The sequence below is a fragment of the Pygocentrus nattereri genome, chromosome 6, assembly GCF_015220715.1.
Source record: "Pygocentrus nattereri isolate fPygNat1 chromosome 6, fPygNat1.pri, whole genome shotgun sequence".
Classification (NCBI taxonomy): Eukaryota; Metazoa; Chordata; class Actinopteri; order Characiformes; family Serrasalmidae; genus Pygocentrus; species Pygocentrus nattereri.
In genome coordinates, this window is record NC_051216.1 from 37,417,473 (window position 1) to 37,435,729 (window position 18,257).

At 38.3% G+C, this 18,257-nt stretch overlaps 1 protein-coding gene across 1 annotated transcript; it reads right to left on the reverse strand.

Annotated features, from left to right (window-relative positions):
* Nucleotides 1-2,016: 2,016 nt before the first annotated feature.
* LOC119263610 (interferon alpha/beta receptor 2-like) lies at nucleotides 2,017-18,025 on the reverse strand. The gene is made up of 7 exons (XM_037539210.1): nucleotides 17,898-18,025; nucleotides 16,145-16,274; nucleotides 13,196-13,464; nucleotides 12,368-12,522; nucleotides 6,783-6,939; nucleotides 3,187-3,302; nucleotides 2,017-2,742 (listed from the first exon to the last, which is right to left on the reverse strand). The coding sequence occupies exons 1-7, from the start codon at nucleotides 17,977-17,979 to the stop codon at nucleotides 2,650-2,652; spliced, it is 1,002 nt and encodes a 333-aa protein (XP_037395107.1). The 5' UTR covers nucleotides 17,980-18,025; the 3' UTR covers nucleotides 2,017-2,649.
* Between the last annotated feature and the right edge of the window lie 232 nt (nucleotides 18,026-18,257).

The window sequence follows — 18,257 nt, forward strand, 5'->3', positions numbered from 1 at the left end:
TGGACGAGAAAACGAAAGTAGTGCCGACCGCTTAAAACTATATATATATATATTTTTTTAATAACGACACATTTCAGCTCAATCCAAAAATGCACTTATTTATTTTTCCATCTTGTATTTTTTATTGTGAACACGTGCAAACAATTGTAGTCACAGTGTTCGAATGTACAAAAGATAATGAAAAGCAGCAGATTAGGCATTCATAGCCTTCCCATCTTTATTCTATTTACAGTCTGTGTGCTGTCTGGTCTGTTATATGTAATGCATGTGTGCACTTAGCAAGACTAATTCTTCATAATCATAACATACTTGGTTAAATAAAATGATCTGGACTCCTAAACAAGTTAAATGCATCTTGTTCAGGATGGTATGATGTAACAGAATGTAATATAGAACATTAAATAACACAACACATTAAGTAAAAAGGAAAAAATAAGACAAAAACAAAACAGGGGATTTTATAGATAGAGAATCAGGGAAGGGGTGGAGTTGGTCAAATTCTGCTTATGAATCTGATATTTCGAAAAAACAAAAACAAAAAAAAGAAGCAAATTCTCAAGTTAAGCAGAGTTATGCTGATGTGAAAGTGAATGAGTAGCCAGGAAAGTTGAAGATACTGTGTTTTTTTCCAGAAATAAATGAATAGACATTTCATTACTTCACCTACAGAAAGTACAGACACATTCTACTGCTGAATAATTACTGAGTAAGAAGTTTCTTTATACACAGTCATGTCTAAAAAAAAACACTGCAATCACGTAAGCATCTTTCTGTGATTAGGAGTTCATGTTTAAATGTGTGCTGTTTTATATAGAAAACTGAGGGTGTTTGATCAGATAAACTGAGCACTGTGTGTGTCAGAAAAAAAACTTAGTCTGACTTTCACAGTTTACTTTTATTTTCAAAAGCTGAAAATGTCAGTTTCAGTATGATTATGCAATGTACACAGCAGTTTCATTGAAGCAAGTGAGTTTATCTGTGCAGTTTTATTTTTCAGCTAATCTTTTTATTCCTGTGAATTGATTGTCAGGACACATATACAGCATACTGTACACATTAAAGAGGAATTCCACCAGTTTTCTTCAAAATTTGACATAAAATTGTAAAGATTTTTACAGTGGTGTCTATAGGAACCAGGGGTCACCATGTCTACATCAGAAATATAGCTATTTTATTTACTATTCAAAACACCGGTGTACCTAGACGTGTCTTCTGAGTTTTTATATGGAATGTTGAAGATGGTAAAATAGTGGAAAATCTGAATTGAGTTTGGGGAGTTTGGAGATTATGTTGCCTTTACAACACCCAGCATGTATCCCTCTGCCATTAACGGATTTTATGGCCAAAATTTTCTCAAAACTTTTGTAAAATAATGTCTCAGACATCAGGCAGCTTAATAATAACCATTTCAAATAATAACTTTATGTGAGGGGGCCTTTAGAGGTGGATGTCTGCTTCCTTATCACCACTATGAACAGTATAATTTCTCTGGAATGATGCATTTCCACCCAATTATGCAGAAATATGGAATATTCATCTTGTTAATAAACCCTTAATGGAGCAAAAATAACTGTTAGATCAGTTATACTTGAAGAGTATAGCACAGGAATGATATCACAAGAAGCTAATGAATGGTACTTTATTGGTACTTATTGGTACTTTAACCCAATGGTACTATATTGGGTTAATGTAAGAAGCTATGATCATGGACTTAAACTATGTTACCGCTCAAAGGTATGGGGTCACTTGTCATTCAATAATGACTTATACAGTGTATATTCAAATGCTATAAATACTATACTAAAACCAGTACTTTATTCACAGTTAATAATAATAATAATAATAATAATAATAATTCATTTTATTTGTAACACACTTTACATTTTAAGCAAATCTCAAAGTGCTATACAGTAGAAGCATTTCAATGAAATCAAAGAACTACTATAAAACATCTTTACACTCCATAAGAAGATCACAGATTATAAGTTCTGCTGAAGAGAAAAGTTTTAAGTCCTTTTTTAAAACTCTCACTCGACTGTGGTGCCCTCAGATGGTCAGGGAGAGCATTCCATAAGCGAGGAGCAGCAGAACAGAAGGCCAGTTTACAGTATTTTGGGAACAACATGAAGTTAGGACATAGTAAAAAATTATATGCAGGTGTTTTTAAATAATAAGCTATAATTTTTCTGTTTACTGAAACTTTGTCTTCACAAAAACACTATAAACAGATGTTAGTCAGATTTGGTTTTCAAATATGAAGCACTGTAGATCAGTTTCTTTAGAAAGTCATTCTCAATGCTGTACAGATTTCTCAATCACCATGAAATCATTTATAGCTCCATTTATCATCAAAAATGTCTTAATTTCTACGGGTTCCTGCAGCCTGTTTGAAATTGTAAGAAAATAGTTTTATCGTAGAATCATTTTATACACGTATCTTCAAAGAAACTTGTTTAATAAGAATGAAATCAGTGAACCCAGACTTTTGAGCGGTAGTGTACATGTACCTACATGCATCTTCACCAATCAGCCTAGCAGAACATCCAGTCCTAGAAGTGTCTCACAGAGGCTCTTTATACTGTTTTGGTTTAAGATGTTCTTATTCTACTTTTAGAACCTGGCCTGGTGCTGTCATAGCTCTCTGGGTCATTAAACATTTTCATTTTGATGTTGGTGATGCTCAGGGGTCCAGGAAACATCAAAGCCCGTGGAAAACCTAAGCACTCTATATACAGAGAGAGCCTGAAAAAGAGTGAGAAGAGACAGACAAACATAAGAAAATGTGTCAGAGGGAAATTAAGTGATTAAGTGACTGTTATTAGTCCGCCGCATTTAATCCATCCGTGAAGTGAAACACCACATACCATTTGAGCATACACACACTAGGGGGCAGTGAGTACACTTGTCCAGAGTGGTGGTCAGACCTATCCACAGCGCCTGGGGAGCAACTGCAGATTGAGGTGTCCTTGAGCAAGGCACCTAGTCATGTACTTTTGGCTCTGGGGATCGAGCCAACAACCTGCTGATCACAGGGCTGGTTCAGTAACCTCCAGGCCACGACTGCCCCAATGTGTTAGCAAATAAAATAAGTGATATGAATGATGGTCCAATGTACTACTCTTATTTCCACCAACATAATTCAAATATCAACAGTGTTCTAAAGTAAGACATTTTTTTTTTAAATACCAATATTCTTGGTTGCAGCTTGTCGAGAACACCAAGCTGACCTCTGTAGATCAGGGCTGCAGAGAACAGTGCCACCAAGAGAAAGAGAGTGCAGAGTGCAGCCACAAACAAAGGCACTATATGAGACAGGGAGTGAACAAGACAGAATGTTATAATAATAAATATACTACTATACAAAAGTAAGAGATCCTTCATTTATTTAATTCTCAGTCAAAATAGCCATTAAGTACAAGCTATTCGTTTCTCAGGAGATATTTTTGATAACATCAGAATAGAAAAGAACAAGATAGAGAAGAACAGAAACATGCATTTCCTGAAGAATATGCAGCTGGATTGTGTAGCTTAAGTAGCTCCCAGGTGGTTGCTAAGGTGTTGACAAATGGTTACTATGGTATTTTAAGTGCGAACATGTTGTTAGCCCATTGCCAGGAGGTTGCTAAGGTGTTGCTAGGCATTTGCTATGGCTTCCTGGTTGCTAGGGTGTTGCTAGATGGCTGCTATGGTCGGAGCCAGTTTATGAGGACCCTGGCCACTTCCTATTTGCCCAGTTATAGGAGGACACTAGCATTACTGTTATTGAGTGCTGTTCGGCAAGCGGAGCAGCTCATTGGCTGTTCGTGCACACATACGGCATTGACTTATATAAGGCGCCATTTTTAACTCCTATAATTTGAATGTAACAGAATATATTCCAATTGAATTAGAATGTTTTATGCCATTCAGTCTTCAGGAAGTGATTATATTCTTTTACATTAAAATTTTTTGAGAAATTATAAATGATTTTTTTTCCAAATACTTCATCTCAAACCATTCATTTTGGATTTACTTAAGAGCTCCCTCTTGCGTCTGAGAATCCAGAAGACATTGCAGAGTGCAGAGTTATGTTTAGGCTTCCCATGTTATTTGATCATTTTTGCCCCTTGTTTACTCTTCTGGATTCTTCTTTGGACTTTGGTATTGTATTGCTCGTTTCTCTAGCTTTTGACCAACTCTTGTTCATGCATTTTGATATTTTGTTTATATATGGTTTCTTCTTTATATAGTAGAGTTTTAGCTTGTAATTGTGGATGCAGCGACAAACTGTGTTCACAGGCAGTGAATTTCAGAACTGTTCCTGAGCTCATGTAATGATTTCCACTACAGAACTTTGACTGATTTTAATGTAGTGCCACCTGAGGACTAGAAGATCACAGCCGTCCAATAATAGTTTTCAGCCTTGTCACTTACATGTAGAGGTTTATCAGCATTCTCTTTTTAAATTTTTAATGATATTATGAATTAAAGATGGTGAAATTCTACATTTCATTGCTGTTATACATGAAATACAAAGTATTTTTGAATTGTTACACTATATGCCTGCTCAGTCTTTCACAAAATGATTAGCCCCTCCTCATCTTCTAAAAGACACATCGTCTCCAGGATGCTCTTTTTATATCCAATCATGTTAGTGACCTGTCGTCAATTAACCTAATTACTTTTAAGATGTTCCATATTTTTTGTTGATGCTATCCCTTTATTTTTTGAACTGTATTGCTAGCATGAAATTCAAATTGGGCATATTCACTGCTCAAAAAAATAAAGGGAACACTCAAATAACACATCCTAGCTCTGAATGAATGAAATATTCTCATTGAATACTTTGTTCTGTACAAAGTTGAATGTGCTGACAACAAAATCACACAAAAATCAATGTAAATCAAATTTATTAACCAGTGGAGGCCTGGATTTGGAGTCACACACAAAATTAAAGTGGAAAAACACACTACAGGCTGATCCAACTTTGATGTGATGTCCTTAAAACAAGTCAAAATGAGGCTCAGTATTGTGTGTGGCCTCCACATGCCTGTATGACCTTGTAGGGGCTACTACTCGCGACTGGAGCGAATCCGCAACGGACAGGCTTTAAGTCACTCAACGGGGTCTAGCCCTTTAAGAGACTCGAGGGGGGAGGCACTAGTTGGTTTTAGTGGAGTTGTTGTATTGGAAGCGAGTTGTGAGTTTCGTTTTTGTCTCGTAAAATTAAAGTTTTCCCTTCATGGGATTCTCCACTAACTTGAGCCTCCTTACTTCACGACCCGCTTCAACCTCCCTACAACACCTGGGCATGCTCCTGATGAGGTGGCGGATGGTCTCCTGAGGGATCTCCTCCCAGACCTGGACTAAAGCATCCGCCAACTCCTGAACAGTCTGTGGTGCAACGTGACGTTGGTGGATGGAGCGAGACATGATGTCCCCAGATGTGCTCAGTCGGACTCAGGTCTGGGGAACGGGCGGGCCAGTCCATAGCTTCAATGCCTTCATCTTGCAGGAACTGCTGACATACTCCAGCCACATGAGGTCTAGCATTGTTCTGCATTAGGAGGAACCCAGGGCCAACCGCACCAGCATATGGTCTCACAAGGGGTCTGAGGATCTCATCTCAGTAGCCAATGGCAGTCAGGCTACCTCTGGCGAGCACATGGAGGGCTGTGCGGCCCTCCAAAGAAATGCCACCCCACACCGTTACTGACCCACTGCCAAACCAGACATGCTGAAGGATGTTGCAGGCAGCAGATCGCTCTCCACAGCGTCTCCAGACTCTGTCTTGTCTGTCACATGTGTTCAGTGTGAACCTGCTTTCATCTGTGAAGAGAACAGGGCGCCAGTGGCAAATTTGCCAATTCTGGTGTTCTCTGGCAAATGCCAAGCATCCTGCACGGTGTTGGGCTGTGAGCACAACCCCCATCTGTGGGCGTCGGGCCCTCATACCATCCTCATGGAGTCCGTTTCTAAGCGTTTGTGCAGACACATGCACATTTGTGACCTGCTGGAGGTCATTTTGCAGGGCTCTGACAGTGCTCCTCCTGTTCCTCCTTGCACAAAGGCGGAGGTAGCGGTCCTGCTGCTGGGTTGTTGCCCTCCTATGGCCTCCTCCACGTCTCCTGGTGTACTGTGTGGGTTGTAGAGTCCGTCTCATGCTACCACGATTGTGAAAGCACCACCAACATTCAAAAGTGACCAAAACATCAGCCAGAAAGCATAGGTACTGAGAAGTGGTCTGTGGTCCCCACCTGCAGAACCACTCCTTTATTGAGTGTGTCTTGCTAATTGCCAATAATTTCCACCTGTTGTCCATTCCATTTGCATAACAGCATGTGAAATTGATTGTCAATCAGTGTTGCTTCCTAAGTGGACAGTTTGATTTCACAGAAGTTTGATTTACTTGGAGTTATATTGTGTTGTTTAAATGTTCCCTTTATTTTTTTGAGCAGTGTATTTAAAAAAAACAGTTTCTTAGTTTCAACATTTGATATGTTGTCTTTGTACTATATTCAATCAAATATAGAGTTTAAATAATTTGCACATCATTGCATTCTGATTTTATTTATATTCTGCACAGCATCCCAACTTTTCTTGGAAATGGTTGTAGTTTTTTGTTGCTGTTTTTTACTGTGGGACCGCAGTTTTAACTGATTTGGTGAAATGGGCTAATTTTGATATTTGGGCTACTAAGGAAGTGATAGCATGTTTCAGGTTCTTTCATGTTTTAACAGGCTGTAATATTAAGGCTGTCATGAGATGTGTCACTGATGCTTTTCCAGTAAACTAAAGTGTACCTGTGTTGACTGGCACTGGGCTGGTGTAGGCACAGTGAGGTCCAGAGGGAACAACAGCCTTATTCATGTTTGTTTCTGGAAGAACTGTGATGCAGTACTCCACCCCAGGTTCTAGGTAATTGATAAGATTCTTTCCAGAGGATGCCCTTATAACAAACTGAAAAAAAGGAGGGTTTGACACTGCTGTGGAAGTTTTAAGAGCTACACTCTTAAAAACATATGGTTCTACATAGCACCAAAAAGGGTTCTGCTATTGTATCTGTTATGAAGTCTTGTTGAAGAAGAACCCTTTTTGGTGCTATATAGATCCATTTAAAAAAATTATATACATAACGCATTCTCCATCTATCTGAGGAATGATTTCACCATTCAAAGAACCATTTGAGCATGAAATGGTTCTGTGCAGAACTACAGTGGTTCTAAACAGAACCAACGCCTTTACCATAGAACCCTTGAAGAACCATCTGTGTAGGTAACATATGCAACATACAGCAGGCAGGTCTATTTATGACACATTACTTTGTCTTTTTATCTCTTAAAATTATATACATTCCTTTGAACATTAAAAACTGTCAATAATAAAATAAATTTGTAATTACAAATTTCTTAGTCAGTGTTCCCTGAAAGAAGTGAAACAGATTTATGAAACAGATTTTCTTCCAAACCATTCCACATCCATATTTGCAAGCGCACACACACACACACACACACACACACACACACACACACACACACACACACACACACTTTCTAAACTGCTTATCCTGCCGGGTAACGGGAAGAGCTGGAGCCTATCAGAGCTGTGATTGGCCAGAAGGTAGGATACACCCTGGACAGGTGCCAGTCAGTGAACAGACAGACATATCCAGTACGTTCACACTCACAGTCACACACATTCACACCCAGGGGCAATTTAGCAATTGGCCTGACTGCATGTCTTGGAACAGTGGGAGGAAACCGGAGCACCTAGAGAAACCCACACAGACACGGGGAGAACATGCAAACTCAGAAAGAACCCTGGCCCCCCCAGCCAGGAATCAAACCCAGACTCTTGCTGTCAGGTGACAACGCTACCCACTGTGCCACCTGTGTTTGCATATAGCTTTGTTCTGCAGAAAGAAAAGCTATTGTTTACATGTTCACATATTTGTGGAACTGCATAGCAGGGTGTGGACCACAATCATTCTTCTCATAATGCTTCCAATTAACATCTTTATTAAATCTAATTATATCTATTAAATCTAAATATCTAATTACATTTCAGAGACATAGAAAGCAGCATATCCTGCCTTTACTGTCCACTCCCAAAGTCTCATTTCACACAGTACCTGCACTGCAAAAAATATCTTGATATGTGAAAACATCTTAAATCTAGTCGATATTTTTAATGTCTCATTATTAGATTAGATTAAGTGACCCTTATTAGTCCCACCACGGGGAAATTTCACCGACACATTTCACCATCTGTGCAGTGGAACACCGCATACACACTAGTGAACAAACACACTCGGGGGCAGTGAGGACACTTGCCCAGAGTGGTGGGCAGCCCTATCCACATCACCCGGGGAGCAGTTGGGGATTAGGTGTCTTGCACAATGACACTTCAGTCACGTACTGTTGGCTCAGGCGATTGAACCGGCAACCTTTCAATGATGAGATCATTGTAGGAATATAATAAGATCATTCAATTTTTTTCCTAGTTGTTTCGACTTGTTTTAAATAATTCTATATATAAAATATATAAAGTTTCTTATTCAGTTACTGGCAGCTAATTGTATTTGTTTTAAAATGTAATGCTTAAAACAAGTACATTTTTCTGGCATTTTCTGGAATAAGGCACTTTCACAAGATTAAATTACCAGATATCCAAAACACAACACATCATCACTATCTGGACAAAACCTCACATCTCCAAATATGCAGCAGAAGGTTTTTTATTACATAAGTTAATTTAGAAATGAAGGAATTGTGAACCATTTCTACTGGACTATTCATCATGAAATTCGAAAAACAATGTTGCTGGTGTTTGCTGGTGACTGGTCATGCTCAGGCCTGGGTAATCAAGTTATCAGCCCCTGGGCACAGTGTAAAACATTGCATTGTTGAGTAAAATTCTCAAATTTTGTCAATATACTTAATTTCTCCTCTGTTAGAGCATTGTAATCTTATTTTTAAATATTTTATTTCTGGACATTTTATACTTGTTTTAAATGATGTAAAATTATCTTACTATATTGGCAGATAATTTTCCTTACTGTAAGAAACATAAAGAGCTACTGTCACCTTACATTTATAAGGTGGATAAACAAGGTTTAACAGAATGGACAATGAGGAATTTAAAAACTCCAATAGCACAGCCGTGTCTGATCCACTTCTACCAGAATTTCACACACAGACATGCCACCACCATGTCAGTTTAACCGCATTGCTGAGAATGGTTCACCACCCAAATAAAACCTACTCTGTGGTTGTCATGTGGGGGTCCTGGTCATTGAAGAACATGGTGAAAGGGGCCTAACAAAGTATGCAGAGAAACAGATGGACTACAGTCTGTAATTGTAGAAATACAAAGTGAACCTATATGGTAAGTGGAGCTGATAAAATGGAGAATAAGTATAGGCACAGAGAGGTGGCTTTAATGAAGTGGCAGATGGATGTATATCTGTATTCAGAGTAACCTCGCCTAGCCAGGGAGCTATTGCTCTTTGTGAATTTTTCTCTCACTTCATTTTAATGTGCCACTCTCAAACGGAAGCCACAGTTTAGAACAATCTGTGCGTCACTTCATCTTTGCACGAAAACTTGAAAAGCTTTGCTTGAAAGAAAACACATTTTCTGCAAATGCTGTGCAGGTGTGCCTTTGTGTGAGATGCACTTCCTAGCAACCACAAACCCACCTGTGTGTGAGAATATGATGGCACCTGGTAGAAATCCCCAAATCTTAAACAGCGGAGGGTGTTTACAAAGTAGAGAGAATAAAGTGGAAACTATTACCTCACTTTTCAAAATCCCTCCTGGAATTTGCATGTTCGATTGTTCATTTCGAGGAATGTATACGTGTATATATATATAAAGTTTTCTGCAAACCTGGTAATGGAAGTACACATTTCATTTTTAATTGCTGCATCTTTAATAGACACTGTGTGATTTTGTGACTGCTTGGATCAGCTGCAGTATGTAGAATAAGTGAAACATTATTTCACTGTATCACATTGGTGATAAAATGATAATGATAAATATCGAGATATAACTTTTCCTCAATAGAGCGATAAGAGAGGTTCAAGAAATTAAACTTTCGATATAATACGCCACCCCTGAGGGAGAAGCAGCTTAGAAAATGTGTGTGTGTGTATGTTTGCATATAATACACCATTCTCACACTTCCACATTGTAGTGACAGCCCTGTTGGCATTTTCTACTGCAAGGAAAGTGACACTACTCAGCTGTCGCCAGGAGAGGGTGCACTTCAGAGTTTTTTGACATTAGAAGGAAGGGGTGACGAGTAAATGAGTCAACAAATATAGGTTACTTTAGCAACGTCTGAAACGTGGAGTTATACATTCCCTGTTTGAGTGGAGCGACCGGCGATCTGTCCAGATCACAGAGTGCTGGCTTATTAATAGTTCCTAGAATTCATAAGGTTGCAGATGGGGGAAGAGCCTTTTCTTATAAAGCACCCAAACTCTGGAATGATCTTCCAAAAAATGTTTGGGACTCCGACATAAATAATAAATAAAAAGAGATAAAGAACTAAGGAGAACTAACAGAAAAATAAAAGTTACGAATAAATATGATTAAGTAAAACAGGTACAGGCTGTCTGTAGGTGGTTTGATATTAAAAGTTTAAAATGACTGAGTGACACCAGTGAGCTGTTTTTTAGTGTTTCCTATAGTGAATTCCAGCTCACTGGTGCACTGTGACTAAAAGCAGATTTTCCTAGTTCAGTAAAAACTCTTGGTACCTGGCAGCTGATCCAATTACTAGAGTGAGTCTGATAATTACTGTTATTTGTATTCATCAGTGAAGTGATGTATTCTGGCAAATGACCGGAGAGTGTCTTATAAATAAAATAAATAAAAAAATAAAAAAAGAAATAAATAAAAATAAAAATAGATAGAAAAAATAGATAAAGGCAGCAGATCCAGGTGTCCATGGACACAGGGAATTGTAGTAAACTGAGACACTGGTGCTGTCGTCCAGGTTTGTGAACAGTGGAGCGGAGGGATGCCAAACTGTTTCAGAGTGCAGAACAGAACAAAACGAACAGAACAAAATGAACAGAACAAAACTAATTCCATTTCACTGCCCTTTTCAGAGTAAACGACTGCCCACATGTCCGGCGGGACACTGAAGGACGACTGACTGTCGAGCTCTCCTGCTACCTGCTTCAGACCAGCTGCCCACACCCCAGCTACCGCCACCTATTAGTAGTATAATCATTTGTAGATAGTTTGACCAGAGGAGGATAGGTCGCCCCTTGTGAGCCTTGGTTGCTCCCAAGGTTTCTTTCTCAGCTCAGAGGGAATTTTTCCTTGCCACTGTTGCCCCTGGCTTGCTCACCTGAGGGGTTGTACATTCATGTTAAAACTTTGTCTCTTCTGGAATTCTGTGAAGCTGCTTTGTGACAACAGCAGTTGTTTAAAGTGCTATACAAATAAATTTGATTTGTTCTCCTGTGACCGAGTGTGAGTGATGAGATAAGTGACGTAACTCTACTGATCTACAGTGAACTCATTTCTTTTTCTACATCCCAACAAGCTTTAGCAGCGTTAAATCCTCACAACTAAAACGTTTTTACAGCGCTCAAAGTCATATTTTAGTTTTAATGCATTCCCAAGCAATGAAAGTGGATGAAAGAAGTGGTTCATGCGAGTTACAACCTTGACTTAAACTAAAGTAAACTGAGGAAGCTGTGAGGTATTGGAGAGTGGGAGAACTCTATCTTTCTAGGCTAGCTATTTTTATCTGCTGGCTAACTTGAAGCAGCGATCTGTCACTCACACAACACACTGAACTGATGATACTGTTGATCAAACATGACACAAAAGCATCACTTTCAGTTTAAACATACCTTAAACGAGGACTATTTTTCAGGTGTTAGATATATTGCGGTTCACCCTTTAAACTACTATGACAGAACAGAGAAATCCAGTCATCTCCTAGCTGTTATCTGAATACTGTGATATGCTCTGACATGGATGTGGTAGGACTGATGGCAGTAAGGCGGTGTGATCCATCACTGATGTACTGAGCCACCTTGTGTTTGTTGTTTGTACTAAGTTGGCGTTGTTGAGAAACTAAACAGTTTAACACTGTTCTTGGACACTTGTTTAGCATGTGTAACAGGACAGCCAAGCACTCGTCACCAGACAGCAAACAACCTTTTCTTTGTTAAATTATGACTATTACAAAAACTGCGGACGTGCTTTTTCAGCTGATAAAAACAGCTCACCAGACACTTTCTCCCACTGTCCCAAGACAGATATCGATGTTTACTGTGATAACAATTTTGGCCATATCACCCAGCTCTGGAAACATGTCTGCAAAAAAATGTTAAGTGGAGAAAGAACATTCCCAGACTCACCTGTGCCTTGTCTCTAGTCCTGGAGACATTAACAATGTAGGAACTGAAGAAGAATTCCAGCTGTCTGTGGTGCCCCCTGCTGGGTGGAGGGCTGAGCTGCAGGAGCAGGCAGTTTCCACAGCTTGTGCACTCCACCACTGGAGGACCCAGAATTGCTTAATGAAGAAAGGGAAGGTCAGTAAGAAGCAAGTTTATTTGCATAGCACCTTTCACATATTAGGCTTATTGAGCTGTATATTTCAAGTAGATCAGCAATATATTTTGGCCCTTCAGAGATTTAAATAAAGCATGTTTCTCCACAGAATAATTTTCAAAATCACATTCAAAATGGTCTTTTTCATCATTTCAGTCTCTATGTCTTTGTTTTATTATGCTAATTTTTTCCAGTCATTATTTGTCCAGGCACTTAAATGAATAAGATAGCTATTTTTTTTCTGGTTTCTTGGCTATTTTATCATTGCTTGAGCATGTGCATGGAATAACACAACACTAGGCTGTCAGTCACATACGACTCACCATTGATCTAAATTTTTTAATAAAGTCCATGTGAAGCAGAGACAGTAAGATCCAGGACATTTCCCCAGCTACATGGTACACGGCACCCTCAAGGCAAATCCCATTGAAATAAATTTTTGTACTGGAGACATTACAAACCTTGGTTCCTCTCACAATCACTGTAAAGAGTCTCTGCAATCAACCATTTCACACCAAACCACTCTGAATGACTTTTTTTATCTTGACCTGTGCAGAAATGTTGACCCCCTTTAAACGAGTGTGCATGTTTTTGTTGGATAGCAACAAAACATACAAACATACCTCTTGACTCACCTGACTCAAGGCCTGCAGAGAGGCTGATTTCTTGTTTCAGGTGTTTTGGTGGGTAGAAAGAGAGTAAAATAGAGAAAGGAAGAGGTTTCTTACTGTCCAGTATGGGGTAAAACAGTTTCGAACTGGTCCAGTTAGATTCCTGGTCTGGAATGAATGCTTGCACTCGGGCGAAATAATAGCAATGTGGGTTGTTGAAATAGGTTGTTAAGTCACATGACTCGCCTGTGCTCAATTCAGAGCAGTTCAGAAGAGACACCCATTGTTTCTTTCTATGGGAAGGGTGAAGACAGACATGGAGGTGCACAGTTAACTGTCAAAATCCTTTAAAACTCAGGTCTCAAGTACCATGTTCATAATTTTCTCATCAAAATTTCAATGAGCCATCTGTATGTTTCCAGGGTTCAGAGTTCCTCAGGCCCAATGTTCTCCCATTGAATTTTTACAGGAAATAGCTCTGTTATGTCAATTATATTCCCTCAACTTGTATATTAAAAATAATGTGTTATATTTAACAAGATACAAATTCTGTAGTTAGGTAAAAAAAATTGTATATATGCACACATTGCTTCCAAATATCCTTATTAAAATACAGGGTGATTCAAAAAGATTCATCCAATTTCAAAATTATTTATTTCACTTGTAAATCATTACAGAAAAATGTAGTAAACGTGAGCATAAAGCATAAAGTTTATTATGTAATTTTACAAGTGCTCAATATGACCTCTTCCAGTTGTATGGACAACATCAATGCGATAGTCAAAGTCATCCAATACTCGATTGAGCATATAGGGTGTCATTGTGCTCACGGCTCCTTTGATGCAATTTTGGGGCTCATCCAGTGTTTTGGAACCCACAACGAATGCTCTGAGCTGTTGGAGGTTCACTGCCGTTGAAAATCACGTTGCACAGAAACGCAAAACGCTTTCTGCTCAGGGGTCGCCATCTTCTGGTGACAGAAAATCTATGACCCTCTCTTTGAATTTGTATGTGATTGGTTCCTTGGCGCCTCATGGTTGTAAAAATATGGCGCTTTGAAATCGGATCAATCTTTTTGAATCACCCTGTATACTCTGATTGCACTTCACAAAACATTACTAAAGTTGGCAATCATGCTAACAACTGAATCTTTCAGCACATCTTCAACGACAACATCTGACTCTATTTCAAACACTACTTTTAACATGCTTTTGTCAACTGGCCCTCAATTCTCCATTATACCATCTCAATCTTGTTACTTTACTCTGCTAACTTGCTAGGTAGCAAACTAAGGGCTACACAGCTAGCAACAACAATTGATGAGAACAGGCATATGTCAGTTGTCTGTAGTCCAAACGACCATGTCCCCTTTTGGGTGAAAACAGACATGGTCAGAGTGCTGCTGCCAAACTAGAAACATTGGTGGCAGTATGTCCAAAAGCTGTTGTGTTGCATATTGCTAACATTAAAAAAGACAGTTTATACCCTACCTTGTAGTTACAGCTAGGGTGATAGTTAGCTTGCTGATAGTGATATGTTAACTTTACAGCAAAGTCACTTTGGACAGACTACCAAAACAGCACAATAAACGGTGTTACTGACAAAAATTTTTTTTTTTTTAAAGAATACTACCTGGTGATTAAATAAGGTAGTTGTATATGTCATGTGGAATTATTAGCCTTAGTATTGTTCATATTACTTTTTAAGATGTATTATGTCTTGCATTGAAAGCTTAATGGTTATATTGTACAATTCTAAGAGCTAAGAGTCAGCACATAAGGCTGTGTGCTGACTAATGTTGGAATACACAAAGATGTCAGATAACAGGAAATACCTCGAAGCTAATAGTAGTAGACCCTGGGATTAGCACACCACACATGTGGTTCATCTGGTCAGATAAGCAGAGCCATTGTCTGGAAAACGGGGGGAGTTGGTAAACACAGGGAATACCTTAAGCTGACCTTGCAGATGCACTCACGTCTCGAGCGCACCCTTAAACTTTTATGATGTGGATTAGTGAGATGGCCTAACGCACACATTGGAGGCTGGGGTAAGGAAGGAGCGGTCATGCAACTATAAAAAGGGAGTCAGATGAGAAGGGGTCAGAGCTTACTTGGGAGATACATGATGCATGTTCTCTGTTTGTAACCTCTCCAGAATTCTGTAATAAAACCGTTTGTTTCACTTCAGTCTGATCTACTCGTCTCATTTATTTTGCATCAATGAACACGCAGGACTGGTTTCGTCCACAGTCAGAACATGACACCTCTGGCCACCGGGTAGGGTTGTTCATACGATTTAATAAAAGTAGGTTGAAAGTACACTAATCAAGCCCCATTTCTTAAATTTTTTCAGCACTGTTGATCGGCAATGACATGATGTAATTCTTTGTCCGGCCATAAGATTTGGGCTCACACTACCTATAAATCAGTAGGGTATTCTTATTTTATGCTACTTAATTGTCAAAGACAGGATTTTTTGTGTTTACTGCCAGTCAAAATAGAGGGACTGCTTTTACCAAAAAGGGCCTGGTACACAAATGTGCTGCTCTCATCTATAAAAGGACAGTGCACTACACTTAAATCAGACAAAGCTAATTTTCAAACCATTTTTTTCTACAGTCTGACTTATTGTTTGAATTACAAAATTTTCTTTGCTTGCTAATTAGCTGACTGAGGCTAGCCTACCTGTGGGTGTGTTCATATTGGAAAAATCTGCTTCATGTTGTTCCCTGTATGACCTTAGATGCCACCATGACCTTGGGAAAACTTTCATAGGCTTGCTTAATGTATCATATTGATTTACAATGTTTAAAGAGCTTAACTTAGAGAACATAGAGCCCCAGGAACATAGGTATGGTCCCGTTCACAGCATAGGTGGCTGAACAATAAAGTTAGTGCTAGCTTTTCTCTACTCAGTTCATGTTTCAGCTCAGGTCCAGTTGTGGAATGTAATATGAAATTCTTAACCTACTTCTTACGATAGCTCTGCACCCTGAAATGGGTGAAGATGGGGGTCCCAGGGCCAGGGCTCCAAATTAGCTTGTGCTCCAAATTAAAGGAGACAATGGTGACATTTTGTGGAGCTGGGAGCAGGCAGTACACTGGAGGAGGAAAATAACACAAACAAAAAAACAGTAAAATAATGCTAGTATGTCAACTAAAATAGTTCTCATGTGCAGCTTTGTACTTTTACATTTTATACCCCCCCCCCCCCCCAATGTATTAAATCCTGTAAATGAATATATACAGGTTAAAATATGGTGAATGTGCACTGCCATGAGTCACTCCGTAAAGCCTAAAATAAAAGTAAGAGGAATTTTCACACCATGTTGCACGTCTTTACATATTAACTTAACACGCATACTTCATGTGGTAACAGGTAAATTAAATAGCTTTATTTAAACTAAGTAAATACTTTCAATGAATGATTCTTTTATTCAAAGCAATTTTTTTGAGTTGAATAAAACTAGTTAAGTTGCTTGAAGTCATTTTTAGGTTAAACTGACAAAGCATTTTTTATAGCATATAGTAGGGATACAAATCCTTCCCCAGATTTTGACTGATTTCTATTTGAACTCTCTTTCAATTATCAGATTGGAAGAGGTCAGAAGTACAAATAAGTATTCTTCCACATGCTGCACGAAGTTACAGATTTCCACCAGAGAGGTCTCCAAAAATGCCTAAAACTGACATAATGCAGTTTTAAGTCATAGAATACACAAGGCCCCTTTATTACACTGTAAAAAATGGCTCATCAGATCAACTAAAAAAATTGCTTCATGTTGTAAGAAGTAAATTACCTAGTTATTTTCAACTCTCTTTAAAATTACATTGTTTGAAATAATCGTTCATTCAAATTATTCACATTGAATAAAACTAGTTAATGTAATAATAAGTCATTTTTTTAAAGTTGATCAAATTAGCCATTTTTACAATGTAGTTTACAAAGTCAAAAAGATACAAAAGAAAGTAATGAATAAACATGCATTTCAAGCATGCAGGCAATTCTCCGATCACTGCTTGTTCAGAAGACAATTCTGAGCATGGCATTTGTATAAAGAAATATTAAGACTGTTTTGCATGTCCTCAGTGGAGTCCTTAGAGTTTGTATATCACGTATGTAGAATGTGTACTGCACAATGGCTCACTGGTGAGATATATTAGAAGTAATAAATAAGTAAAGAAGGTTTTACCATAATTATGTAAATAAAAAATGATTGCTATTATTACTTTGTGAAGTTCATATAATTCACGATTCACATCAACCAAAACTGAATAAATGTATTCTTTAAAAACTATATTTGCAAGAAATGATATCTTGTCAAATGAAATCTTAAATCTTACATTTAGTCAGTGCATCTAATACATATCTCTTAAGATTATGTAACTTATTTCCATACATTTTTACTTGTTATAGGCTATTTCATGTCAAATCTAATGATCTTGTCAGAACATTTTGCTTTTTAAAACATTTATGCCTGAAACAAGACAAATTATCTTCCAATATAGTGAGATCATTTTATATATTGAAATCACCTAAAACAATAAAACATGTCTAGAAATTTAATTAGTTTTCTACTAGATTTAAGAGCATTTCACTTGACAAGATATCATTTTTTGCAGTGTGAAGCAACTTCCACTGCCAATGAAACAGTGACAGCTCTCAAATACTCTCAAAACAAAGAGAAACTTAGCTCAAAAATAAATGTGAAACATTCCCATACCTTGGTGCAACACAAAGAATAAAAGTATCCAGACTTTTAGTATCCTTTGGTGTTCTGAGGGAGCCATCACGGCTGACCACATCTGGGGAGTTTGTTAACTTGTGGCCCGTTTATAAGCTCTGGTGCAGTCTCAGGTAAGGTTGTGCAAAAGAGTTAAAAGTGTGCATGACAATGGTTTGAATTTTTTTTTAGGCTGAGCTGTTTCTGTAGCAAGATAAGTTTCCATTTCCCCACAAGTCCCTCCTAGCACCACATGAACCAACCAGAGCCTAAAATGCACTAAACAAACCTTCCCAGCACTCTGCCTTAAACACTAAGCCAAAGTTGTGTTGCCTTTATTTGATACAAAAATGTCTCATA

Coding starts and splice junctions, on each gene's coding strand:
- LOC119263610 (XM_037539210.1), bottom strand. CDS start 17,979: ATGTGGTCAGCCGTGATGGCTCCCTCAGAACACCAAAGGATACTAAAA. Junction 13,465..16,144: donor GTGCAGAGCTATCGTAAGAA/GTAGGTTAAGAA, acceptor CCCTTCCCATAG/AAAGAAACAATGGGTGTCTC. Junction 12,523..13,195: donor CTCTGCAGGCCTTGAGTCAG/GTGAGTCAAGAG, acceptor TTCTTCATTAAG/CAATTCTGGGTCCTCCAGTG.